We start from the raw sequence: 26,730 nt of genomic DNA on the forward strand, positions 1-26,730 counted from the left end.
AAAAGGGGGGGTCTGTAAGACGTCATGCCGTAATTACGATGACGCACATAATGCTGTATTACGACAGCAATCTATTCGGAGAGGTTTAAAAAAAATAATTCCAAATGCTTTAAAGCAATTTTAAATTACTTTTCCCTGCAATCACATTGCTATACTTTGAGCCTTTTATGTACTCAGTGTGGGTGTGCAGTGAGTGTATTGTAAGATATTTAGTATAGCGTCAGAAAAGTACTACCACTAGAGGCCGCTGTCCGTAGTGTTTTGCGGCCACGCAGCGGCATGCGGGGCTACCCTGGTCCCACTCATGCAGTGTTGGGAACTCCGCGTATTATTTCACGGCTGCCCGCTCGCTTGAGAGCTTCATTTATGCCTGCTGCTCGCCCTGCTTCCATCTGTCCTCCATTCATCTACCCATCCAGCAGTGCAGTGTCCACATCAGGAAGGAAAGAAGCAACTTTTATACATTTCTTTCATCACCTTCCTTATTCGGGGAGATCATCTCTGCCTTCAGCCGTATTGGTGAGTCTTTTTCCGGGTTAAAAAAAAATGTCACACAGGCTCCCATAAGGAATCACGAGGAGAAAATACTCCTCATACATTTCCAACATTTTTTTTAAATAGGGAAGTGTGTCTAATATGATGATTACCCTCATCTGGTTTGATTCGCATCCCATGTTGTCACTGATACAGTACACTGTAAGAAATAGAGCTACATGTATTTCATATAGTCGTCTGTATTGTAATGTACACCAGAAGACCAATTAGAGGAGTTGACAGAACCAACTCAGTGACAATCCACTGTACCCATACAGTTACTTTAAGATGTTACAGATCAGTCTTCATCAATGTGCAGTTCCTCCTCTTCTCGGTCCCAGGACATAATTGACATTCACAAGCTGCCCTGGCTGTTGCATAACAATCCACATCTCAATGGGTTTTGGGTTCACTCTGCTCATCTCATACATGATCTTGCCAAAAATATGTTAGTCATTGCTATCATTTAGATGTGTTTGATAGCAAGGCCTGACTTGAAGTCATCTCCGGGAGGAAATGAAGGCTTGATAAGTTAACAAGATGTTATTGGGCCCCTCATCTGACCCGTGCACTATACTAGACTCATGGAATGTGCTAGAATAACAGCATTATTAAAGTAGCGGTACTACAATATGACTGCTATGATAAATCCACTTGAACCCTTGCAAGGAAACTTAGATGTGACCATATGCTGATGTGGAAATGCTGGTGTTTGCCTCCCACAGTTGGTGCTGTTACGCTACTGGTGGACCAGTTTACTGCATGCATATTTTGATGACAAGCCTGTGGTTTGCTGCCTTTCTATAGAGTGCTGCTCTGCAGCGGGTCTCCTCCCATGGACTGTGCTCTGTAATCTCCTCAACCTCAGCACCACCCAGATTTGTTTCTCAGGGTAAAAGAGGCACAAAAAGCCAAACGGGCACACAGCTGAAGGAAAATACATACGCTGACTTTGACAGTGCAATTATGAGTCCCCAAAGGGAGGCGTTCCACCCATGGGTAAAAAGAAAGCAGACTAACTTTGGTAACGTGACCTCTAATGTCATTAATTTTAAGTTGAAAGGCACGTTTTGCAACCACAGTACTTCTATTGAAAGGTAAATGACTTACGGGCTTAACATCGATGAAGGCTCTCTTCACCTCCTGAATACTCGCCCGGACCAATTTCCTGCCCTTTTTAAACACAGGCGGAGGGAGCAGGATGGGCAGCAGCGTCAGGGCAACTTCTCCCCTGGCATCTGTAGGACAATTATGGGTTCATTACAACATTGTTGAGAGCATGAGTTTTAAATAATATAATATATTACAATTTTAGATACAACTGTCTTGTTTTCAATACGTTTCACTACTGTGCAGTGTTGTCGTATTGCAATCAACCCTAACATAATATTAAGAAAATGTCTTGATTATGTTTACTTGGTCTATTTTAAAACACAAAAACACCCCAAACATTTTTTTTTACCAATTGGGATCATAATGTGTACCATAGAGGGTTTGTCATCATTGTCTCGAGCAGTGGTGAGCAAACTTTTTTGACTCGCAGGCTGATATATGTAACAGCAATATATATTGGAATCACAAGATGGATCAAAATCAAATCAAAATTTGGGTATTGGTACAAGCTACAGTGACTGACCCACCGCCATTTCTTATGTATAGAACATATAGTAGGCACAGTAGCTACTGTAAAACAATACCCATAAAATGAAGGCATGAAGATGACTTACCTTTCAATCAGCCCTGGTAGCTGCCACTCAGTCAATTTGGAACTGACAAACTCATCCATAGATGCTTTTCAGCGAACTGAAACATCACAAAGAGGGTCCATAAGAACAAACATACCATGAAATGAAATAAGATTCAGTAGTCCAAACGTATTCTCCACATTTATATGCGACTTACAAAACTGTCGTCGAATTCGCGCCCAAACTAGTTGAAACTGATAAGTATACAGTGGACTATCGGTGGCTAACGGTAGCCCGCTAGCATGCAGCAGTCTAGCGTAAAAAAAACACCGGTTCATCAGCACGCTCGTATTAATTCACGAGATTCTTTAACTTGATATCACATAAAATGGCAAATTGACCCACAGTTGGTGCTGTTACGCTACTGGTGGACCAGTTTACTGCATGCATATTTTGATGACAAGCCTGTGGTTTGCTGCCTTTCTATAGAGTGCTGCTCTGCAGCGGGTCTCCTCCCATGGACTGTGCTCTGTAATCTCCTCAACCTCAGCACCACCCAGATTTGTTTCTCAGGGTAAAAGAGGCACAAAAAGCCAAACGGGCACACAGCTGAAGGAAAATACATACGCTGACTTTGACAGTGCAATTATGAGTCCCCAAAGGGAGGCGTTCCACCCATGGGTAAAAAGAAAGCAGACTAACTTTGGTAACGTGACCTCTAATGTCATTAATTTTAAGTTGAAAGGCACGTTTTGCAACCACAGTACTTTAGGAAGTACATTTTGGACTCCAGTCTGACAATGAAATTATAACCTGATGTTGTTTCTGTCTAATTACTATTTAAATACAGTATGTGTGTGCTGGTGATTCAACATCACACACATGGACACAAATGTGTGCACAAATGTGGTATTTTGAACTAGAGCTAAGCCTTAAGTGAGTCAGGGATGTCCAAACTTTTTCCACAAAGGGCTACAAACTGAAAATCTAAGAATGCAGCAGGCCACTTGATATTTGTATGTATTTTAAAATCATTAAAAAGGCTAAAATAACTTACATTTCAGTTTCTTCTGTTTACATTTTTTCATTTTGGCTCTGTTTTTGGTTTCATTTTATCTCTACAATGTGCAGCCGGCCAATAAACAACAAGCTGTGGGACGCAATTGGCCCTCGGGCCGCACTTTGGACCCAACTGGACTAATCCATTACTATTTTTGAATACTGTGTGCTAATTCAAGGCCCTTACCAGTCAATGAATAGATGAATGGACCACTGATTACGAGCCACACAGCCAAGGATGATGAATACCTTTAAAGCGACCTTCAATCAATTTCTTGGAAAACAAGTGATAAGATCACCCTCGTTTCTTCAGTTTCTACTTCATTTTCATGCTCATAATCATGCCTACTCCAACTACAGGTACATTTGTAATGATGTGATTTTGGTTATTATTAAGAAAACCATGGAAATGGCCAGCACTTAAATGAAAATTTTAAGAACTATTTTTGTTGTCATCATTATATTTGTCCAAACAAATATCCATTTAGCTGCACCAGGCATTAAAATAAACAACAAACTGAATAAACAAGGGTGGTCCAATAATTTTTTCCATGACTTGATTGAAACTAGGTTGACTCTGAGCTAGAAAATTAATCTCCACTATAATTCTACCTGTGCTTCAAATTCAGGCTATATATTCCCCTGCAGTACACTTCTCTAACTAATTACTTTGCATTTAGCACTCTCTCCCTTTAGGTAATTACGATTTGAAAGCTGCCGTTTAGCTGTGACTTGAACAGATAATTGCAGCATATGTGAGTCTGTAACGCGTATGAGAGAGTGTGTAAGTGAACAGGTCAGGAAATGGTTGCAGTGGGTGGATACTGAAAATGGCAAAACACAGGAATGACCATGTTGGCAGGGAGACTCTGAGTGGTGTTCCCTATTGCTGCTGCTGCTGTAGCGGCTGCGTGGGAGATGGGCTGTGAGTGACTGCGGTAATATATGTGAGGTATAAAGTAGGTTTTTTAAATCAATCATAGGTATTCCGGTTTAACCAATCAACACTACACAAAAGGCTTAAAGCAGGGATATCAAAGTCAATTTACTTGGGGGCCACTGGAGCTAGGGTCTGGGTGAGGCTGGGCCGCATCAGGTTTAAAAAAAAAACACATTTTCAGTGTTTTGATCTCAGTCATGGATGATGAGAGAAAAAGCAAAAAAGACGGGCTCGTTCGCTTGCGTATGGGCAGAGCAAAATCGCGTCAATTGTGTGCGGTGTGCACACAGCTTTAAGCTGTCTTTTTTGGGTTCATGAAACCATATGGCATCCATATCAAACTAGGCAGGGGCCTCAAACTAGCATCCTGCGGGCCGCGAGTTTGAGACCCCTGGCTTAACGCATGCGTTGCAGGAAGCAGAAAAATGTAATACTGTGAACTAGAGCAGTCTCACTCTAGTTAATTCGGCTGCCAGCAATAGACGGTAGCATCATGTAGACCTCCAGTTTGCACACAGTGTGCACAGTGCACTAGTTTAAGAATGCATTGCACAGTACTGTGAGCAGCAAGTGTGCATTGCTGAGAGTCCAACATGAGACTCAACGCTTCGGGACAGCATGTCACTTACATTCATAATAACAATATAAAAGCTGTCCTGAACATCTCAAGGATGTCACTTTGACCACCGAGAGGAGTACATGGCCACCATGTATGGGCATGTGTGTGCCAGCAGGAAAGGGAAATGACTACAGTAGCTTCCCTGTATGTGTGTGTGTGTGTCAATGAATGAAAAAGTGCACGCCACAAATTGCACATTTGTATCTCCACAGACGCTGCTTCCTCCTGTGTGGACAAGAGGATGGATGGTTGACCTCTGAGATTGCTGACTGGCTCACTGCGCATTCTAATCATGGCCAAAAGTCCGGAGGTGAAACTTGCCGTCTTCGGCCGTGCAGGGGTGGGCAAGTCAGGTAGGCTGTGTGATCATTATCTATATTTATGGAGATACAGATCATTAATATACAGCTGCATACCGTAAATATCCAATTATCAAGCGTGTGGTCTACAAAAGCAAACAATCCCCAGAGTCTATTACAACATCGGTTCTGTTGCTGCAGCATGTGGTCAAAGGGAGTTACCACTTTCTTGTGCAATACAATTTCAGTTATTATAACTATACATAATATGTTTTTGCAGTCAAATTAGAGCATTTATAGTATGTAAGGTTTTATGAGATACATATTTAGAGATGTGTGTCCCTTTTGGTCAGATGCTTAAGATAAGATTGTTAAATGTAGCACTGTAAAACTATGACTCAGATAGCAATTTACATAAAGTGCGTTTAAACCTGGCACGATTTTGAGCACTGATTTGTCTCTGTGTGAGTCATCATGACCTTCCCAAATCTTTTCTGTCAGAATTTTTATACTCAACATAAATTCCGCTCTACTTTGTTTGCAAAGACACAGTGTTTTTTTTTGGCCTAAATACCTTCATTATCCCCGCTTAGTGTCCTTGGAAACAAAAAGCAGGGTCATTATCATTCCGAGATCCCACTGTAAGCTGCAGGAGCTTTGCTGCCCAGGTTTTACGGAAGCTTCGCACAATAACAAAAAGTGTAAAGCTTTGAAATCAGCTCTTCAGTAACACCTTCTAAGTAAAAATAATACAAGAACGTTCATGTCCTTCAGCTTAGAAAGTGCAGCTGTAAAACATGACAATGGAGCTCAGCATGGCTGACAAGGAGTCGGCGACCTTGAAGTGCCAGGTTAATTCCTCAAAATCCTTGATAATCAGAATGGTCTATTCCTGCTTCGATGCCTGCAACCACAGATGGGGGGTATCGGGTTTGCAGGATGTCCAGCCATCCATTTAATACAACTGACACAACACCCACCTGGACTTTGGGTTAAGCATTTGATAAGTTAAGAATTTGCTTGGCTTCTTGCGATCCTAGAAATGATGAAAAATGTTGATTGTTAAAGCTAAAGCCATTATCTCACAGTTCCTGCAAGAACATGTTCTCCTTATATCCTGTTACACATGAGCAGGAATGTCAATGCAAACAATTATGGGTGATAATTCCAGAATACCCGTCTATTGCAAGTATGCATGGGATCTGGTTATCAGCAGACAGTCAATAGCTAATACTAACCATGCGCTGCTTTTTGGTTACAGTGACTCCAACCACCTTTTCTCTTTACTGCACTCTCATCAACATATCTATTCTCTTTGCGAATACAGTATGACGCATACAGCTCTGCATCATCATTGCTCTTCTCAAAAAGGACACACAAAGCCGGCTTGTTTGTCACATTAGAAGCTACACGTAGCCTCGGCGATCTCATCAATAATGAGTGTACCTCGTCCAAACATTGTCCCTTTTAGCAGAGACCCACGGATGCAAATAAATACCCGCTGTAAATGTGTGTATTTGGGCTGTGAATTACCCTAGCAGTGTTTTTGGGGACTAGGAACAATCTATATATTTTTTAAGGTCGCACATATACTATTTTCACATTATTCAAATATGTTTGGCTTCAGTTATATAAAAAAAAAACATGTCCGTTGTGATGCTTGGTTGTTTAAAACATTAAGCGCAAAATTAGTTTTGACATTTTAGAGCCCTGACGTCATAACGCAAATGACTGGAAGCAATATTTCCATTTATATGCTGTTGTGTCCACTTAGCTGCTGGGTGATAGAAATAATAGGTTGCTAATGAGCGTGTCTGTTGGGGGCCTCTGTGTTGTTTAAAGGGTATGTGATGATGATGTGTTTTGGACCCCTGCACAGCCACCCACCGCTAGCTTGTGGATAGTGGATCAACTCAAGTGTGGCTCCTCTGACAATTTGCAGCTGTTCATTCACTGCACTTAAACCTTGTCTAATTACTGTGCCTATGACTAAACACGCCTGTGTGCTCACACATACAGCGTTTTAACATTTTCTTTGAATACAAGTACGTAGATCCCTGCTTATTCTAAATTCACTCCCTCGCAGATTTCATTTACTCAGCTTTTAAATTGGGAAAAGAAAAAAAAACTCGGCAGTGTGGGCGAGAGGATACTTTGTCATGGACAAATATGCTATTCTCCTCAGGATAAGGCAGTATTTTCAGATCAAACTATGCATGCTCTGCTGACTGAATGATAAAGACTCTTTCAACCTGATGTACATAAATGGTAAATGTGAGCTGTGGGCTGCTCAGGCTTCTTTTTCATCATTGTTGTTTATGGCCATAAAGGAAAAAGGGAATGTTGGCATTCTCACTAAGAACCTCTTAAATTACGCTATATGTCTGATTTGTGAGGACCGGAGATAATACTAGACTTGGTTGTGCTGGCTCGATACCATACATGCTCCAATTAAACACCTCTATTCACTCAATGCTTGTGTCTGCTATAGTCTAGTCCCATTGTTTTACAAAAGTATAACATTAGCGACAGGTCCAAAAACATTGACATTAGCAGCTATGGCTGTAGGCAACTTTCTCATGATTAACTCCACAAGATGTTAATAGTTGCATTTGAAGTACCATTAATGGTTATAGCATCCAGCAGGTTTATCTACCTCTGCATGCGGTTTAAAATGTTTAAATGTTTAAAACACTTATTGTACTGTTGTTTACAGTGAACTGATCCATCTGCTCATACAGTGAACTCATTAATGCTGGCTGAGCCTCAGTACCCCATTACAACATTGGTTCTGTTGCTACTGTGTTGTGCAATATAGCGTTTAATTGGCTCCAGTCTGCGACCAGTGAATTTGGGAATGTCTGTCAAGTCGGATTCAATATGGCTTAGAAAACCTGTTTACTTCTAACTAGGTTTTTAACATATTAGAACACAACATTATTAGTCGTCAAAGCGACATCGCTTTTCGATCCTTTGATGTCGGCTCTTGTGAAGCAGAATTCGCCAATTTTTTCAGATACTATGCAAGAAAATGACTTTTTTTTTCCTGGGCAGTTTACTTCCTGTAAACAACGACACCTAGTGGCCAATATAGAATACTACATTCACAAGTAGACTACTTCTGACTTGTATTTTAGTTCATATAGTTAGTTCATTTAGCCTTTTTATGCTTGAAAATGCTTAATTTAGGCCATGAATAAGTAAACTTTTAAAAGTGATCATTAATTAATTAATTGTTATTAATGAATTACTTTTAGAAAAAGCATGATAGTGTGAGGGCGGGATGTTTGAACCCTGATGTAGTGAGGGACCACTGTATACTCTTTAATATAGTGACTCTGTGGTCAAGGAGATCTATGTTTTCCTTTCCACTTTCTCATGCACTCCAAATGATTATTAAAGTATAATGAAATTGTTATAAAAAATGAAATACCAGCAAATTCCTCTTTGTGGTGTTGATAAATAAACACCCAGGCTATAATTACAGCATTACACCCTTTAAAATCTTTTCATTTTTTCTTCTTTTCGTTTTTATCTGTGAATGTTAATATCGGTTTGTTTTGCGTCAGTCATAATCTAATAAAATATAAACTAAACAGATCATATTACCAATAAAGTCAAAGCAGGATATGATACCCGATCTAATCTTCAACAATGCAAGTCTGCTGAACAAACAACAGAGGTGTGCGTTTTAATAAAACACTTTTTTAAGAAATAAATTTCATAACGTGATTGTGTGCCAGGCTTGTGAAACATCTCATCACACCCCCCACCCCCTCCGTCCCCCTGCACCCCAGCTTGTCTGAAGGCCAGACAGCAGAACAAAAACATAAGGGTGCGCCAAACCTGCATCGGCCTCACAAATCCCGCTGTTTACCACCTCCAGGGAGCCATGAATCTGCCGACTGTACACGTCAATGTACACGGAGGGGTGGGGCGGTGGGGGGTGTCAACAGTCATCCAAGGGGCAAGCAGGCCAGACCAAACCACAGGAATACTCTGGACAGACAGACAAGATGCGAAGTCAAAAGGTTGACTCTGAATGTTTTTTTATATAAACTGTCCTGCTTATCGTCTTTCAGATCTATTTCCCAAAATTATATTTCTTGTTTTTATACCTTTAACCTAAGAAATATTGAATTCATCTGGACTGAAAGTTAATCCGCAGCTTTATTCAACCGAAAAAACCCAGAAATCCATCAGTATGATGCATAGGTTAGATTATGGTGTAAAGGATGAGATAAATGTTTAATAAAAGACACATTAATTACATCCAAATAATATTTTAAAACATTTATTTTTGAAAAAATGGTACTGGATCTCAATAGATGCTATACCGAATTGATAAGAAATACACCATTTTAGGGTTTACAGTTGTATCAGTTGTACAGTTGTAGCCTCTCATTTTATTCTGTTTCCACCGCAGGCAGTCATGTTCAATGACCCAGGTTTTTTTAAAAGCCTGACCTGTTATTAGAGACAATTTACTCTCCGGTGACAATAAATCAGCCACACCCGATGCAGCCTGCAGCAATGCACACCATTGTAGGAGAAAGAGAAAGGGATTTCTAACCCTGCTGGCCTGTCATCAACACCCTGACCCAACCTGCCTGCCCTTAATATTTTGTATGTTTCGAGGAAAGGAAGCGTAGCAGCATGTCCTGCTGACCTTGCAAGTCATTTTGCACAGTGCAGGTCACCTGACAGTGGAAGGGCTGCTGCAGGGAGGAAATGACAGCATTGGATAGTCATCAATTAACTGATGAGATCTTTACAGCCATTAGCTCCAGGATACAGAGACACCACGACAGTCCCCCGTCATGCTACCGCTGCAGCATGTTTGACGCAAAAGAGCCGGTTGTCTCTTTGACCTTCATGATTACATTCCTCCACCAGTGAGCAGCCATAAATGATGAATGCAGAATGCAGTATGGGTTCTTATCAGCACAACTGTGGTTTTACTCTTCCAGATAAGAGATTTGGAAACAATCCCGAGTGGCTTTCAGAATGATTGAATGTTTAGGGTGATGTGCGTCTGCCGCATAGAATGTTAAGTGGCTTTTATGGAGCTTAATGGCTTGCACAAGACCTCCCTGAACTTAAAGCAAAGACGTGTGCTTGATGCCTAAAGAAGAAATCATTTCATTCTGAACCAGTCTTGTGTCCTTGTATCGCTTCCTCCATATAAGAAAGAGCTCTTGATCACCGCAACTAAATCTTTTCTATGAGCACAAAGCAGACACATCAACAGAATATCCTTACGAGGACATCCCGTGGCCATTATGGAACACTTGTTTGTTAACTCATTCAATACCAAATATGCATTTATACGTTGTTAAACCCGAATGCGTGCTCCCATTTGTACGTCTTTTAAGTTTTTTTGCACAAGAGGTGACAACGCAACTGCACAGTAATAGAAGTCACTGCAGTTTTGGGTCTATTTACACACTCAACAGCAAGGAGGAAGTGGAAGAGCATGGAGGAGTGTAGCGTGCAGAAGGTTACGCATTGGAGGGAAACTTTAACGCATGCATACAAACACACAGTTCCAAATGTGAAAATGGTTCATGGCATTATATTTGTAAATAAATTGTTATTTGTGTTGTGGTGCAGTTGTGTAGATATTTGAGAATTCACAAAAGAAACAAATATTGTGTCAAAGTCAAAGACTTTTCCCAAAAATATGTTTTTTTTTTCCTGAAACTTACCTATGTTCTACTGCTGATTACCAAAGAACGGAAAAAAGTAGAAACAAACTGTTTTTTCCTAATGAAAGATGAGAGTCTAGCCTTTCTTTTGGTAGGTTCCACGTTTACTGTATATAGCCATAAAACACAATATTCCGTGTACCTTGGAAAATCTATAAAATTGTCTAAAATTGCTGGTGCTGAAGGGGTTGAATTTTGAAAAACGGCAGGGATGAGATTTTTCCTCTTTGTTCCCTGACCTGAAACTACTTTTCAAAAGGTTCCTTTAGGATCCAACACAATCCCCCTGGTAGGCTTCATTCTGTTCCTCCATTTATAATAATTACATGCATCATCTTGAGCACTCAGGTTGTTCACTTGTTGAATTATTTTTAGTACGCAGGGTGTCCTCAACCTTGGCATATTGTCTGCTTGCCCACTCACTGTAATGCTGACGCTGTCTCTGGGTGGTTAGACCCAGAAGACAGCGTGAGTGGTTAGTTCCTTTCCCAGTATTGACAAGTGCTGCTCTCTGGAGGCGTTTTTAAAATGCCTCAGTGGATCTCTACGTGTATTTTATTTGGCTAACAGTGATTCAACATTCTATTTTCTGTGACGCATTCAACCGCTTTGTAATACAAAAAAAGCACAAACACTGATGTAGCTTTCAGAAACCTATTTCAATTTTTGAACATTTTATCACGTCACCTCTCTACAACTCAGTTTTAAATGCATTTTGTCAAACTAAAGGTGATTATCAAAGGCAGTGCAAGAATCTTGTTGAATTGGAAGTTTTTTTTTAATTTGAAAACTGATAACATACTACAGTATAACGCCATTTTATGACTTGGTTTGAGGAAGTGGAGAGGAAAGCGAACAGATATATTGCACAACACAGCAGCAACACAACCACTGTTGGAATTAGGGAGGTTACTTGCGGTCACAACCATTCCAAAAGAATATCAGCAAATGTACACAAACATAAGATTGCACACAACTTCCTGGTTGCTACATAATAATTACAGGCAAGTATGATATTGTTGCGACCATACGAGTGGGTCATGTCCGACATTTTGAAAATAATGGGCATTATTTATTGACGTCAGAGCAACCATTATACAGAGTTTAAATGATCGTCAACACTCAAGACTTCTTGAGGCCAATGTTCTTTGCTACAGAAAGAAGTATGCTGATTTTCAATGACATCGAACGGAAACTGGCCAGGGTAATGAAGGTCAAAGTTCACTGCAGTGATTTTTTCCCCCTCCTCATCTTCTCAAAGGTTGCTAATGTCAGACAGATAAAATGTCAACGCTCTACCTGTTATATCACTATTTTATGCATATGGAATCATTTAGGAATTATTTGTTAACAAAAATCGAGCTCTAGTTTACTTTCTAAAAACACGTTTATAGTTTTTGTGGGCCCGTCTCAGTGAAGGTCTGGCGTCTATCATTGGCCTTCCTCATCATGAAACCAAAAAATACGTGGACAAATACAGCGTCCTAACCCAATGTCCTTCCCGTTTTAACCTCCGGAATGTGAACTCTTGTTTATTGCATTTTCCGGAGGTGTGAAATCAATGAGGGCTCTGGTGTCCCATTTTACAGCGCCTCAGGGTCCCGTGGAGACCTTGGTTATTGTGTGCCTGTGGAGCTGCTCTAAAAAGCACATGGGAGGGGACTTTGTCTGATTTTTATTCAAAGTAAACTGGTATCCAGATGAAGAGACAAACATTAGCACTGTGAATGCAACCTACTTGGGGAAAAGTGTCTTATATCAAAGTAATGGTGTGAAAAAGTAGTGCAAACGAGGTTAAATTGCGGACATTGTGCTCTTGTGATGCTGCAGATTGGATGAATGAAAGACAAGCATGAAGCGTTAGCAGCAAGTCTATAGTGTGAGAGAGTAACAAGCCCCGCGTGCAGTGAAATTCCTACCCCGCATTGACATGACTAAATCAATTAGCAGCTGCACTCTTTGGCGCTCAGTTTGTGGTCTCATATTGGTCGGAAAAAGTCAAAGTGCCAAAGCACTAATAGTCAGATAGCTGACACAGCTAATTGGTGTGTCAACCTTTTAGCAAGTCTTTTTCCATGAGCAGTTTGAATGTCTTTGTCGCTCTGCTGCAGCATTATACGTTGACTACTACATTTATTTGATTTGTTTGGGAATGAGTATGCCAATCTAAGCAATTGAGGTACTCAATATGAAAAATACAAATCAAAGTGCTAATTGACTACTTGAGGCTAGGAGTCCACTGGGCCGGAGCCAGTTGGTGCCAGTTGGCACCAAAGATTATATGATTAGCGCTTAGTGACTCGCTGTGGCGCCAAATGAATGTTCGCTCGGCATGTTGCCATATTGCTAGCCACTAGTGGCTTGCCACATACAGCAATCCACTACACGTCAATCACATAATGTTTGGTGCGAACTGGCACCAACTGGCGCCGGCCCAGTGAACTCCTAGCATCACTGGCGCAACTTGGCTCGCGCCAATACATTCCAGTGGATTCCAATAGGCGGATTGTTTGCGACATTTGGTTCCACTTGGTGGACACTTTGGTGGACGAAGATTTTAAACATTTAGAAATTTTCTTGCCGCCAAACTCAATTTTTGCTGCTGGTACAGACCACCACGAGCCAGTTGGGAGGCAGTTTGAGCCACTAGGCACCTTATTGGCACTAGGCGCCACAGCAAATTGCATTGGCACGAACTAGCACCAACTGGCGCCGGCCCAGTGGACTCTTAGCATGAGCATGACGGGGAATGAAAAAACACATCCTATTTTCCTGAAAGCTGGGATAATGCTGCAAGTTACAAGAATTTGCAAAGCATTGTCACCGATGAGTCAACGGGGATGGTAACTAAAGATTAAGACGTATGTTGTTTAGAAAGCAAAGATAGCTGGAAAGCATTTTTTTTCAGTTACAAAAATACAAATACATAACATAGAAATCAATCGTGCGTAACTTAAAACAAAATTGCATCACTATTTGAGCTGTCAACTGTCAACATTTAAATCGTACACAACTTTATTTATCAAGCAGATCTCCTCTCTGATATAAATGCACTGAGTGAGTCTCGAGTGTATTTTGTCCAGACAACATCATTCCCGGGTGATGATATGTTTACTGTGGCCTTGTATGTTACTGTTGCGCTGGTAACATTATACTTCCCACATCTCCTCTGATTGGAAAAGCAGTCTGGCTATCTGATCTGGGACGGGACTGACATTATGGGATATCTTACTTCATTTCCATTAAATTGGGCTTGGACTGCCGGCGGTTTCACATATTTTCTTTATTGTGAGAAATACAGCGTGTGCCAATGCAGCGACTCCATTGTGGAGGTTGTGGATGCAGACGTGCCTCAGGGGGAGGCGGGTGGTGAAAGGAACTCTGGGAAAGCTCTCAGACTGGGGAGTAGTGGTGTGACCTCCTGTTGAAGAAGTGGCTTTGTTGCTTTTGTGGATGATTTGTCTGCCTGTCTATCTCTGTTGACTAATCAGGGTGGGGAAACATCTTCCACAATTTGTGGAAAGTGACTGCAATTTTAGATGTAAAAATCCTAAATGTTAAATGAAAAATATAATACTGAGAGCGCCTCAACAGTTTCTGATGACATAAAGCCCTACATCAATAAGATAAGCACAAAGCACAGTTGCAACCTTTTCACCGGCTACCGGTAACAAGGAATGAGGATATTGATGATAGACAAGGTCTTCTTTTTCATCGGGGTAATATAACAGAAAATAACATGATCACATTTACTGTGGGAGAAACCATCATCTACAGAGACCAACAGTCAAGGTAGTTATTCTAAGCACCTTTTTATATTTGTAGGCCTGCTTTTTGTTGTTTATTTTTGCTTTTATCTTAGCTTACAAACACAGCGTTCGGTAGACTAAATACTACAGTTTAGCTATTTTCAGCAAGGTAATATATAATTTTTATAGTTGCAATTGTATGCAATTGTATGAGAAAATAACCTGAATGACTGAAGTATTACATTAGTAAACAGTGGCAAAATTACAGTTACTCTATAACATTGCTTCCCAAATAGTGGGGCAGGGTCTCTTTGGGGTAAAAAAAACCCACATTTGTGTGTAAGGTGCCTCTGTCCACTAGAGGGAGTCAAAAGTCCCGGAGCCGAGAGGGAGGCTGATGTCAATGCAGCGTCACAACGCATTATGGGAAAGTTTTAAAAGAGTTGTTTTTTTTTTCATTTCAAAATAACATTGGTACATTTCAGTATATTCCTGAGGTAGTGTTAAGTTCATGTGTGATGAATTTAGTGTTGCTGCTCCAAACCTGGGGTGACAGAGCCTTCTCCATCGCTGCCCCCACCCTCTGGAACTCTTTGCCCCATTCACTCCGTGCTTGCCCTGTCATTCCCAGTTTCAACTAAAAAAAAACAACTAAAAACCCACTTGTTTAAATCTGTTTTTAATGTCTAACTCTTTATACCTGACTGTTGTGCCCCGCCCCGCTTTTTCTCATGTTTTAACTGTGTATTAACGAATGAATGTTGTATTTTAATGTATCTTTTACTCTGTTCACTTGCTTTTATTCAACTCCATTCTTCTGTAAAGTGTCTTTGAGTATGTTGAAAAGTGCTATACAAATAAAATGTATTATTATTATTATTATTATTATTATTACTGTTCTTAGTAAGATGACACAGTGGGTCAGACTGTTATACTGTCATATACAATGACCCATTGAGTTACTCTTGAACTAACGAACAATGCTTTGACGAACACAGTGTTCAGCCTCTCACATAGTTAGAAGCAGGGTCCATTCACTAGCTCTGTTACGTGGAATATATGTCGCTAGTACGTCACGTCCTGGGTAGCCCAATAACACTCATAATGGTAGCCCCCATAGTGCACAATATCATTTTTGTAGTACTGTGAAGCACTGAAAATTTGACACACACATGTAAAAAGGAAACTGTTACTCATGCAAATTGGTTAGAAAAAAAAACTAAACTTTTTGCTTGTTATGTCCCACTTTTTGTACCAAACTACCTTGCCAAGAATGCAACATGTTGGATGCAGTGTGTTGCGGTGGCTTGAACTGCCGTGCTGTCATGCTGTTTACGCAGCTATCACCAATCCGCAGTGGAAAAACTAAACCAGATCACGGTTCACCGTTCCAGAGCATAGCATAGCTATTTAATAGCAATAACCAAGTTTATCAGCTAACATAATTGTGTATAGTTTTCCAGTCAGCCTGTCAAGATGTTAAAAACACCACCTGTCCACAGTGGAGCAGATGTATCTGCAGATTAGTTTAAGGACACGTGATGCATCCAATGTGTTAACAACTCCAAAATAAATGATCATAACATAAGGGAGAACATTTTCCTCACTGCTTACCTTCATCGTTTTCGTCTGCATGCACCTGAAAGTCAATGACTTGCTACTGCACTGCACAGCGCCTAAACGTATTCTATCAGATCTTCTTCTATTACACTGCCGCATTAATTAAGGGCCATTGCATATCATTAAAAATGTGCCACACAAGTAGCGCCATCAGTGCCAGTGAATCGTCCCCCTTTGTCCCCCTGGTGATACTGTTTCCCTGTGCGATCCTTTTTGGAATCTGGGCCATGATGTCCATATTAAGGCCCATTAACAATGGCTCCTCTTTTCCGTGCCTATACATTTATTCCGTGGCAGTGAAAAGCGGGAGATAATGTTACGTCTAATGAGGAGCGGACTTCACACACCATCGGTTGTTCTGCTCAGTTGGAATCCAGGTCAGTCCAGCGGAGATTCACTGGCCACAATATTAGGTACACCTGATGCTCTTGTCTATAAAAGTTGAACATGAAAATAGCTTCCTGTTGTAAGGAATGAGCTTCAGTAAAGTGTTGAAGGGGTTAGGTAGGCCGCATCCTCCTGCAGCTCCTCCCTGGCTGCAAAAATGACAAATTGAGCTGACAAGCAGTGCCGCTATGAGCTCCATAGGAGTGTAATGAAACGTGGCAAAAGGCACTATGCCCAACATAAAGGCTTTTTCTTAACCCGTCCCCTTTGGCAATTTATGAGCTCAGAAGAGAGGCCTGGTTCTAATGGATGTTTTTAACCCCCTCCCAACTTAAGAGGCAATGCTGCTTCATCACTGACATGAGGACACAATCATACCTGCCGGGACTCAAGTGGACCTCTCAGGGTCCTTTAACGTGACAGCCCCTGCAGGGAGATGGAGCGATTGAAGTTTGTATTTGTTTGGTGTATGGACTGTATAAAAGAAGTGGACAATAGCAGATTCAAATTGTCAGTAAGAGACAATGCATTAGGAAGGATTATACAGTAGTATTTTCCCCATAGTATACAAGGCAGAAAGGCTGCCCCCTGCTGGCCATTACAGGACACACTTCTACATTGCCATGGAAAAATTTAGCATCCTTGAGCCAGGGCAAATAACACATCAAACATACATCACAGCCCACACCATCTCGAGTAATGGTCCAGACTTTGTCCTTCACCCACCAGAACAGCAGAGCCCCTTGCAGGTTTAGGAAGGCAAAGCTAAAATAAAATTAATTTGGCTTGTATCCGTGCTCATCCGTGCTTCTTAATACCACCCGGAGATGACACCATCATTAACAGCATGAGTCACTGGCTTTGGGATGGAGCTTTTCTTTTTCATTTGTAATAAGGATGCAGCATGGGGATGTCGACAAGTCTGTTTAGTGCATATTTATATGATAGCCTCTGGACATTTAGGCAAACTTTGTAAAAAGTCCTACATCAAAGGAAAGTACACTTTTACTGAAATGTCAATATTACCTATATTGACTATATTTTTACCTATATTGACTATATTGACAGTTACTATGGTACCCATTATGTCATTGTATGGTTATATCACCTCTACTCCCTTCTCCTTTTGGACATGTGGAACTATGAATTGATTATGTGATGCACTCAATTGTAACCTGATGCATGTTAAAATAAATTAATAATAATAATAATACATTAGCGCTTATAATTACAATAGCGCTTTTCAGTACTCAAAGATGCTTTACACTAGAGAAAAAGAAATAAAAATAGAGTTGAGTAAAAACAGAGTAAAAGAAGCATTAAAATACAATATCCAAACATTCATTCAGAATTAAACCATTAGCATTACCATTTATAAAACATTTCTGCAAGTATTCCTAATGTTGAGTATAGGCAGGTAATGCCATTCATTCTATTTGATGTCACATGTGACCTGTCTCTGCAGCACTGGTGGTGAGGTTTCTGACTCGACGCTTCATCTGGGAATACGACCCGACACTTGGTAAGCGATGACTATGAAAAAAAAAAAACTTTAACCATGCACACACTAATTTGCATTTCGATGTCATCCTCTTCACTCATCCGTATTAAGTGCCTCACATTCACATTCGAGACAAAAAATGCCATAATTGCAGGCTTTCTGTGTGTCTTTGTGTCTGCACAGCATATGTACCGTATACGTACGTAGCGTGAAAAGTACATAGAGTGAATGGGTCAACAAACAAAGGCCAGCTCTACAGGACATTGCTTCCTAGGTTACCACAAGAGCAGAAGCCTTATTGAAGATTGTATTTGGACGGTGTGAGTAAATCACTGCATGTTGAGTACTGGTCTTACAAATGCATCATTACTGCAAGAACTTTGTCTCTCTGAGTCCATGTACTACAGTACAATATATCTCTCTAAGTATCCCTCCCATTAAGAGTGTGGTTAAGTTGATTATCTATTTAGTGCTCATCCCTTGCTCCTGCATGCTAACTGCCTACGCTTGTGTAACAAATGATGTAAAAGGCACCTAGAATGTGCTGTTCCTACTTAACTGCATATCTCTTCATCTCTTAACTTCATTTCTCTCCTCAACTGCAGCTTCATGCCCTCCAATCTTCAAGGTCCTATTTTATAGATGTTTTTTTTTTTTTACAAGTCTCAGACGTCCAACAGTAATGTATTGGAAGCATTTGCCCCAAATCTCGCCTTAATGCTGGAATGTAGCCCTTACTGGGAACACGCCAGAGTGCTTTTGTGGATTTTATCCACTTTTTACATACTGTAACTCCGCACCTGTCCAACGTAATAGATGCCATACATCTTCAACGACGCATTAAGGACCGGGATAGTAGGACATAAATGCTACACTGCTAACATTACATTCACATTTTAACTACGCACCAAAAAATACCGAGCTGGATAGCTGACAAATCTCCAGGCTTTATTTGAAGATGTGTAGCGAAGCCTGTTTATTTATGAATTCCTTTTATTTGTATCAAATTGGGGTGGGTATATACACAAGCTATTACGTCCATGAGGAAGGAGGTTTTTGGTTTATGATGTCGTAAACACCTGGAACTTCAAAAGCGAATGCTTACATACCTCTTGTCTCAAAAGTCACGCGAACATGTGAGGGAGATGAGAGACTTTTCACTGGTGTAGGGCTCATAAACAAGCTCTAGGGACATACAATATTTTTATAACGTCATTAAAAAGTGTTTTTTTTTCTCCTTTTAACAGCCTGAATGAGGATGAGAGAACCCAACCACAACAATAAAAGTATGAGAGAAAATAATAGAGAACCACTGCATTAAAGGTATATATCGTATTTAAGAGTAAAAAAGTAGCATTTTTGAGAACGCGAGTCATTTTTTCATGGATGTTGTAAGAAACCTTGGGTAGTGACAGCTCACAACCAAAAAGATGGCTTCAGCGTTGAAAGGATGCCAATAAACACAATGGGTGCTGTTAGCAGCAGACAGAGTGATGGCTCCAGAAATAGAGCATCCCACAGGACACAGCCCTGATTCTCCTCCTCAGCCTGCAGCCAAACAAATAAATCCTCACGCAGCTTCCACCTCTGGCTCTCGGTGACATTTCATTGACGTCACTTGAGCCCCCACAGAGAGGTGAAGCACCTGGAACACGGCAGGGCGAGATTTGAGCTTCCCGATGAGACATTTTGACAGGAATAACTCCAATGCTGACACTAACGCAACAGTACACCATGATTAATACAATATGCACCAAAATAACCTTCCATGAGGAGATTATCTAGTGAACAATGTCCTGGCTGGTCCACTAAAATATTATGAAACAATATTAAGAAGCTACATACGTATTGTTACTTGGAATGAATACCTGTACAAACATCTAGGGCATGTTTGCATTCATCTGCTTCAATGTTTTGACTCTCTCTCACCACTGAAGTAAAAGACAGGCAGCTATAAAATTAACTGAAAGATTTAAAGCACACTGAAGAATGTTTAAAGCCAGCAAAGGTCGTACGCCCGTTCAGTTTAAGATCTTTCACTTCAAAAGCAGTGGTAAAAGTAGAGTGCAGGTACATGCAACCTGGTGCAAAACTAAAATGTATCTGACTTCAAGAGATTCAGACTAAGAGACTGATTAAAGGCTCAGGAAGTGTTTGCATTGCCTTTGGGAGATGAGATTTTAACATTACTTTTAAGAAAAGTACAATGACAAAACATCTATGACAATGTACTGCAATCTACTAACTTAACTTACCATTAGTCCTCATGAGGCTACATTCTTCTGTGTTCAGAGTATATGCTAGTAGTCCCGCCTTCACCCACCCAGACAAAGACTGACAAAAGAGCTCACTCCGTTCATGCCGTTGTTCTATGGCGCCAAGGTGCTGAAACCCACGCACAGAGTGAACCCCCTTCCTGCCTGTTTGGAGGCGATAGACAAAGAAAACAGACACACGTGCACATGGCAGGCAATATTTCCAGGCAAGCAAAATCATCGACTAAATGAATTTGTTTATTATCGTACCAGTCCAAGGGCCCACAAGAAAAAAAAACAAGAAACGATTTTCCCTAATACCAAAAGCATGATGCACGACAGTCTTTAAAGACAATCAAATTCTTAGTGTAGAATCACATAAAGTTAGTCTGAGAAGTTAGTTTGAGAAAACAGTGCTCAAATCCCTCCAGTTAAGATTACTCTAAAGCCCGGAACATTCTCTGAAGAACAAGGGGACCTCTGTTTACACAGATGTGCTTTTACAAGGGGGTCAATTCTAGCAGATAACTCCAGTGGCCGCCTATGCAGCAAAAAGAACTCCAGAGGTCATAGTTCACACCTGAGTTCATAAGCTTGAATCCTGCTATTCACACTGGTCGGAGGTGAAAATCAGGTTATTGCAGCAAAAACACACAGAACCATGTGAAAAAATGCAGACTGGGAAGGTAGTCTTTTTTTGAGGCATGAAATCATGTCTTATGTATATGTGACATATCTCACATCAAGATGATTCCTTTATTAATAAACCTGGCATCACTGACAAGCCTTGAACGATTAGTGATTATTAAAGGTGAAAATTGTCAGAATTCCCCAAAATAACCTACATTGTGTAAACTGCTGTTTGTGCCATACAGAATCCACCTACCGCCATCAGGCCAATATTGATGATGAGGTTGTCACCATGGAGATTTTGGACACAGCAGGCCAGGTAAGACAACTGTCCTGTGAATTCTCACCTCTTTCTATGTGTTGTACACGTGGTAGGTTGAATATGATCCAAAATACAATGGTCAAGAAAGACAAAAAAACACAGTTACAAAAGATTGTGAAAAAGTTGAACAATGCTAAAATTCAGGCTGCTTTTTTTCTTTAAATACATTCATTCATTCATTCATTTTCTACCGCTTATCCTCACAAGGGTCGCGGGGGTGCTGGAGCCTATCCCAGCTGTCTTCGGGCCAGAGGCAGGGTACACCCTGGACTGGTGGCCAGCCAATCACAGGGCACATATAGTAGACAAACAACCATTCACACTCACATTCATACCTATGGACAATTTGGAGTCGCCAATTAACCTAGCATGTTTTTGGAATGTGGGAGGAAACCAGAATACCTGGAGAAAACCCACGCATGCACGGGGAGAACATGCAAACTCCACACAGAGATGGCCAAGGGTGGAATCGAACTTGTGTCTCCTAGCTGTGAGGCCTGCGCGCTAACCACTTGGACCGCCGTGCAGCCTCTTTAAATACAATATAATAATATATCATAATAATACAATGAAACTTGGTTCGGCAGCTCCACTTCTGTTTCTAGTAGCAGTAAGACACGCCAAAGCAAATATGCTGTTTAATATGTAAAATAAAAAAAATATCCATCCACTTTCTATGCCACTTATCCTCATTAGGGTCGCGGGTATGCTGGAGCCTATCCCTGGCCTGGTCGGCAGCCAATCACAGGGCACATATAGACAAACAACCATTCACACTCACATTCATACCTATGGATAATTTGGAGTCGCCAATTAACCTAGCATGTTTTTGGAATGTGGGAGGAAACCGGAGTACCTGGAGAAAAGTATCAAATGTAGAATATACAAATTGAAAAATATGACATTGTATCGTTTGATTTTTAGGACACCTGTGAATTAATGCTTACTTATATCGCCCACATCAGAGGTCCATACTTTTTTTATGCTAAAATATGCGAAAAATATGTGAAAATATTAGAATAGACAATACAGTAGCCTAAATGTCAATACGCTTTAATGTTAGTATTAGTGTGACATCACGTGATATATTCAATATTTTTACTTTCTGTCACATAACCATTTTATTAAATAAAAATAGTAGTGGTCCACACATGGACCCTGAGCTGAACTTTGGACACCTCTAAACTTGGATTTGTGTGTGTCCTCCTTACGGATGAATTCTAGAGTCCTTGAATGCACCGTCAGTCCTAAGCGTTTTGCCTTTGAGGTTTCATATACTTCAGGTTTCCCAAAAAAGCTGCATTATTGCATGAGAGGGGATTGCCATTCATGCAACAACGCTAAATTGCTAAAATTCTTCTCTTAAGGAGGACAACCAGCAGAGAGAAGGCCACATGCGTTGGGGTGATGGCTTCGTCATCGTCTACGATATCACAGACCGAGGAAGCTTTGAGGACGTAGCGCCGCTCAGGAGTCTTCTAGAAGAGGTCAAGAAACCCAAGAACGTGCCTCTGGTTCTGGTGGGCAACAAGTCCGACCTGGACCACATTCGGCAGGTGACCACCGAGGAGGGCGAGCGCCTGGCCGCTGAAATGGCGTGTGCCTTCTACGAGTGTTCGGCGTGCGCTGATGAAGGCCGCGCCGTGGCCGAGGCGTTCCACGAGCTGTGCCGCGAGGTGAGGCGCCGCAAGGCCGTGCAGGGGAAGGCCAGACGCCGCAGCTCCACCACACACGTCAAACAGGCCATCAACAAGATGCTGACCAAGATCAGCAGCTAGGGGAGACTCTTTACAACTCAAGAACCAAAATAATAATAAAGCATTTCTCATGTACAGTAAATGTTTGTGACTGGCGCTCAAATGGACTCGATGGAGTGTATAATTTATCACCCTAAAGTGCAATATATCATCCCTTTAGTGCACATTCAAGCAGGAAACTACACTGTAGATTTTACATGGAGAATCTACTTAATAATTAGCCCATCTTGGAGTCGACTGCATCCTGAGGGACAGAAATGGAGTCTTGCTTGCTGTTGCCCTATTTCTGACAGCACAGGTAGATAACGTTCATGGATTTATTCCTGGAAGCTGCTGAGATATGAGATCCGTCTCCATTTGACACAATAAATGAGTCGGCGAGGACATAATTCTGATTGAACATTCATGTAGCCGTCTGTATATTGTAGGGGTGTCACAAGATAGTCCATTCACGAGACGAGACCATATATGATATTGGGTCTATGAGACTGAAATATATGGCTGGACAAATTTAACTGTCACAAAACAATGCAGGGGTTAGCATGTTAGCCACACAGTCAGTAGATCTGGAAGATCTGCGTTTGAATATCCGTTGGGTAGTTGGAGTTCATATGTTCTTCCCATTTCTCCGGGTACTCCGGTTTCCTCCCACATTCCAAAAACATGCTAGGTTAATTGGCGACTCCAAATTGTCCATAGGTATGAATGTGAGTGTGAATGGTTGTTTGTCCATATGTGCCCTGTGATTGGCTGGCCACCAGTCCAGAGTGTACCCCGCCTCTTGTCCAATGTTGCATAGATAGCGGCATAGAATATGTCACTATACACAAATGTTTTAATAATTTTGCATGCATGACCTAAGCATGATACTTTTCACTGTTGAACTTTCCACAAATTGAAACAAAAACTACCACTTCAAATAATGACGGAGGTTATAGCTGCTAAAAAGTAGGTCCGAATTACTTCTGGCTGCCCTCTTCCTGAAAAAAAAAATTGTATAGAATACACGGTGTGTCTGTCTGTGTGTGTGTGTGTGTGTGTGTGTAGGGCTCAAATTGACAACATAACAGAACAGCATGTCAACCCAAAGGCGGGTCTATAGTGACTGTCAATCCTCTTGCTTAGACGACTCTATTTTAATAAACGGTAACACACGGGAAGACCCACTAGGATTATCCAGGAAATAGAACAAAAGCACATACACGCAAAATAAGCGACTAACTCGCATCACACCAAAATCTGACTTGAAACACTGTATTGTAGAGTATAGGTAAGCCTTAAGCGCCACTGTTGTGTCTTAGGTGAAGACACCGCAGTACTCAAGTGTATTATATATATATATATATGTCTCTGTATATATATATCTATATATCGACCTATATATACAGGTATATATATCTGTGTGTGTTTTCCTGTCAACATAATGTGACCTGTCAACATAATGTGCACTTAACAGCAATTAAAACGTATTGCACCGTAAAGTCTGTTTTTTTGGTTGTGCCTATGAATGCCACTGTTTGGTACTTGTGGTCATTGGCATAGTGACCCCTCCCCCGTTTCCTTTGTCACACCCAACACAGATTAGCAACGCAAGATATGGCGGAAATATATTCACATTCTGACATTTAATATCAATAATTAGGTTACTAGGGAGATGCTGAATGAACACAAAGCAGTGCATAAGATGCTTGTGGGATTAATCACAATAAATGGTCATATTTGCTCATTATTTGAATATTAGCTATGACTTTGATACAGACTGGGTAACCTAAACCTAATGTAAATATACTGTAAGATAACATCATATCACCAAAGGATGAAAATAACAAATATGAGTGAAATCGTCCGCCACTGATACCAATACCGATTACATACATGCAGTGTAAATGTTTCAATGTACTACTGGCTATGTTAGGGGTCACCAAGGTTTTTTTTGTATTGCATCAGCGTGCATCCTGAAACCCTCGGTTTATTGTATGGCATCAAAGATGGAGCACTCCATTATTTCTACACCATGAATTTGGAAGTGTTTAAACACGCTGGTAGCATTTGCATGATATCATTTTGAGTCGACCGCTCTTTTTTACGAAGTTAAGTCATTTCTATCTCGTTGAATCGCCAGGTTAGTCCCTATTTCATCAATGCTCAAGACTTGATGTCCCCTCACCTCTGTGAGGTGGCAGACATATGTATAGCGTACACAAGGCTGGTTGTCATGGTATCACGGTGTCATGAGGAACAAGGTTGTTCCTTTATGACGTTGTAAAAAGCTTACAAAGCCACTGTTTTGAGTGCTTCTTCTCTCAAAAGTGGAGATTTTGCCCACTTTTGGAGCTTATAAACATCATCTAAAAATGCAACCAATAATGACCAATAACCTAAGTTCCTGTGATAACCATGAAAAGCTTTCTTATAATAATCCTTCTTATCACGACTTTGGTGTTTCAGAGGCCATACTTCAGTTTCGATTGCAGCACAGAAAAAATAGAGGCAATATATATCATAATGTGGCAGATGCTAGAAAGATGATCATCATTCACTGAATGGCATCGGTGTCAGTTTGTGACTTCAGCTTGTGTTTGTCTTCACACAGTGGTCATTTCCAACGTCACAAGAAAGGAGGAAGAGGGATTGCTAGTTTGTGAGACTGATGGAAGTTTTAGATCAATATTAGTATAACTTTGGCAACCAAGTGACGCCTCCCTTGCTCAGTTAAATACATAATGACTATTAACTAAATGAGCCTTAAAGTGATGTTGCGCCCAATTGTCCTCAGTATCAGTGTTACAAATGTTGCTGCTTTACATTACAAGGATGTGTGAGCTATGTATGTCTGTTTGCTGAACACGACTATCACTCTCCTGATCTCATTAACATCTCCAGAGGAAAACAAACATCTCCCGAGTGCAAATAACTCCCCCGTGTACTTGCAAACACTGATCTAGCCATACATCCTGTTTGGGTAAGCAGTCATGGATAAAATTAGCTTCATATTGATTTGGGCACAGTTTGGTAAACAACCACAGGAGTGTTATGATGGACAGATAGATTGGAAATTGCAAAAAAAAAAAACTGTGCAAATATTTTAAGATGTTTCTTGTGGTTTATTTTTTATGCATCCCTCTTGATGACATTTTCCATTATGAGACAGTGGAAGGGAAAGAACAGAAGGAATGGAATTTGACTTTCCTAGAAGAGGACTACTAAAGGCCCTGCAGAGAGGGGTAATGTTCCCCTTGTAAACATCTACTCGATCCAAAGTGGTCTCTCTCTCTCTCCTTTTCAGCTCAAACTAACAACACGTAGTTCTTCTCTAAGTGGCTGACAACATGTTTAAATTGACTTTATTTCAAAACATTTGGTGATTTTATAAAAGTACTTAAAATCTCAAGACAGTACTTCGGCGTTGACGAATATGTGTATAGAGCCCTCACATCTCAGTAAGGGACAACATACTTTAAAAAGGAGGAAGGATTTTTTTTGCCTACAGTCAAACATAGTGGTGGTAGTGTAATGGTCTGGGGCTGCATGAGTGCTGGGGAGCTGCGGTTCATTGAGGAAAACATGAATTCCAGCATTTGCTGTGACAATAATGCCTGTGTGGTTGTTGTTATATATAATATAATTTACCTATCATTTTATCAATTAAAATTTTTCATGATAAA

At 40.7% G+C, this 26,730-nt stretch overlaps 2 protein-coding genes across 2 annotated transcripts in view; one reads left to right on the plus strand and one right to left on the minus strand.

Annotated features, from left to right (window-relative positions):
- The first annotated feature begins 319 nt into the window (after positions 1–319).
- Positions 320–24,534, plus strand: rerg (RAS-like, estrogen-regulated, growth inhibitor). Its single transcript, XM_058076860.1, has 5 exons — positions 320–519; positions 5,050–5,190; positions 18,066–18,122; positions 21,232–21,305; positions 22,676–24,534. The coding sequence occupies exons 2-5, from the start codon at positions 5,130–5,132 to the stop codon at positions 23,084–23,086; spliced, it is 603 nt and encodes a 200-aa protein (XP_057932843.1). The 5' UTR covers positions 320–519; positions 5,050–5,129; the 3' UTR covers positions 23,087–24,534.
- Positions 8,468–26,730, minus strand: part of LOC131131869 (synapsin-3-like) — an 81,172-nt gene continuing 62,909 nt past the window's right edge. The window contains exon 14 of the mRNA XM_058076853.1: positions 8,468–9,135. Within this exon, the coding sequence (XP_057932836.1) occupies positions 9,093–9,135 (43 nt within the window). The 3' untranslated portion in view covers positions 8,468–9,092. The remainder of the gene's footprint in view (positions 9,136–26,730) is intronic.

Source organism: Doryrhamphus excisus, chromosome 7 (assembly GCF_030265055.1).
Source record: "Doryrhamphus excisus isolate RoL2022-K1 chromosome 7, RoL_Dexc_1.0, whole genome shotgun sequence".
NCBI lineage: Eukaryota > Metazoa > Chordata > Actinopteri > Syngnathiformes > Syngnathidae > Doryrhamphus > Doryrhamphus excisus.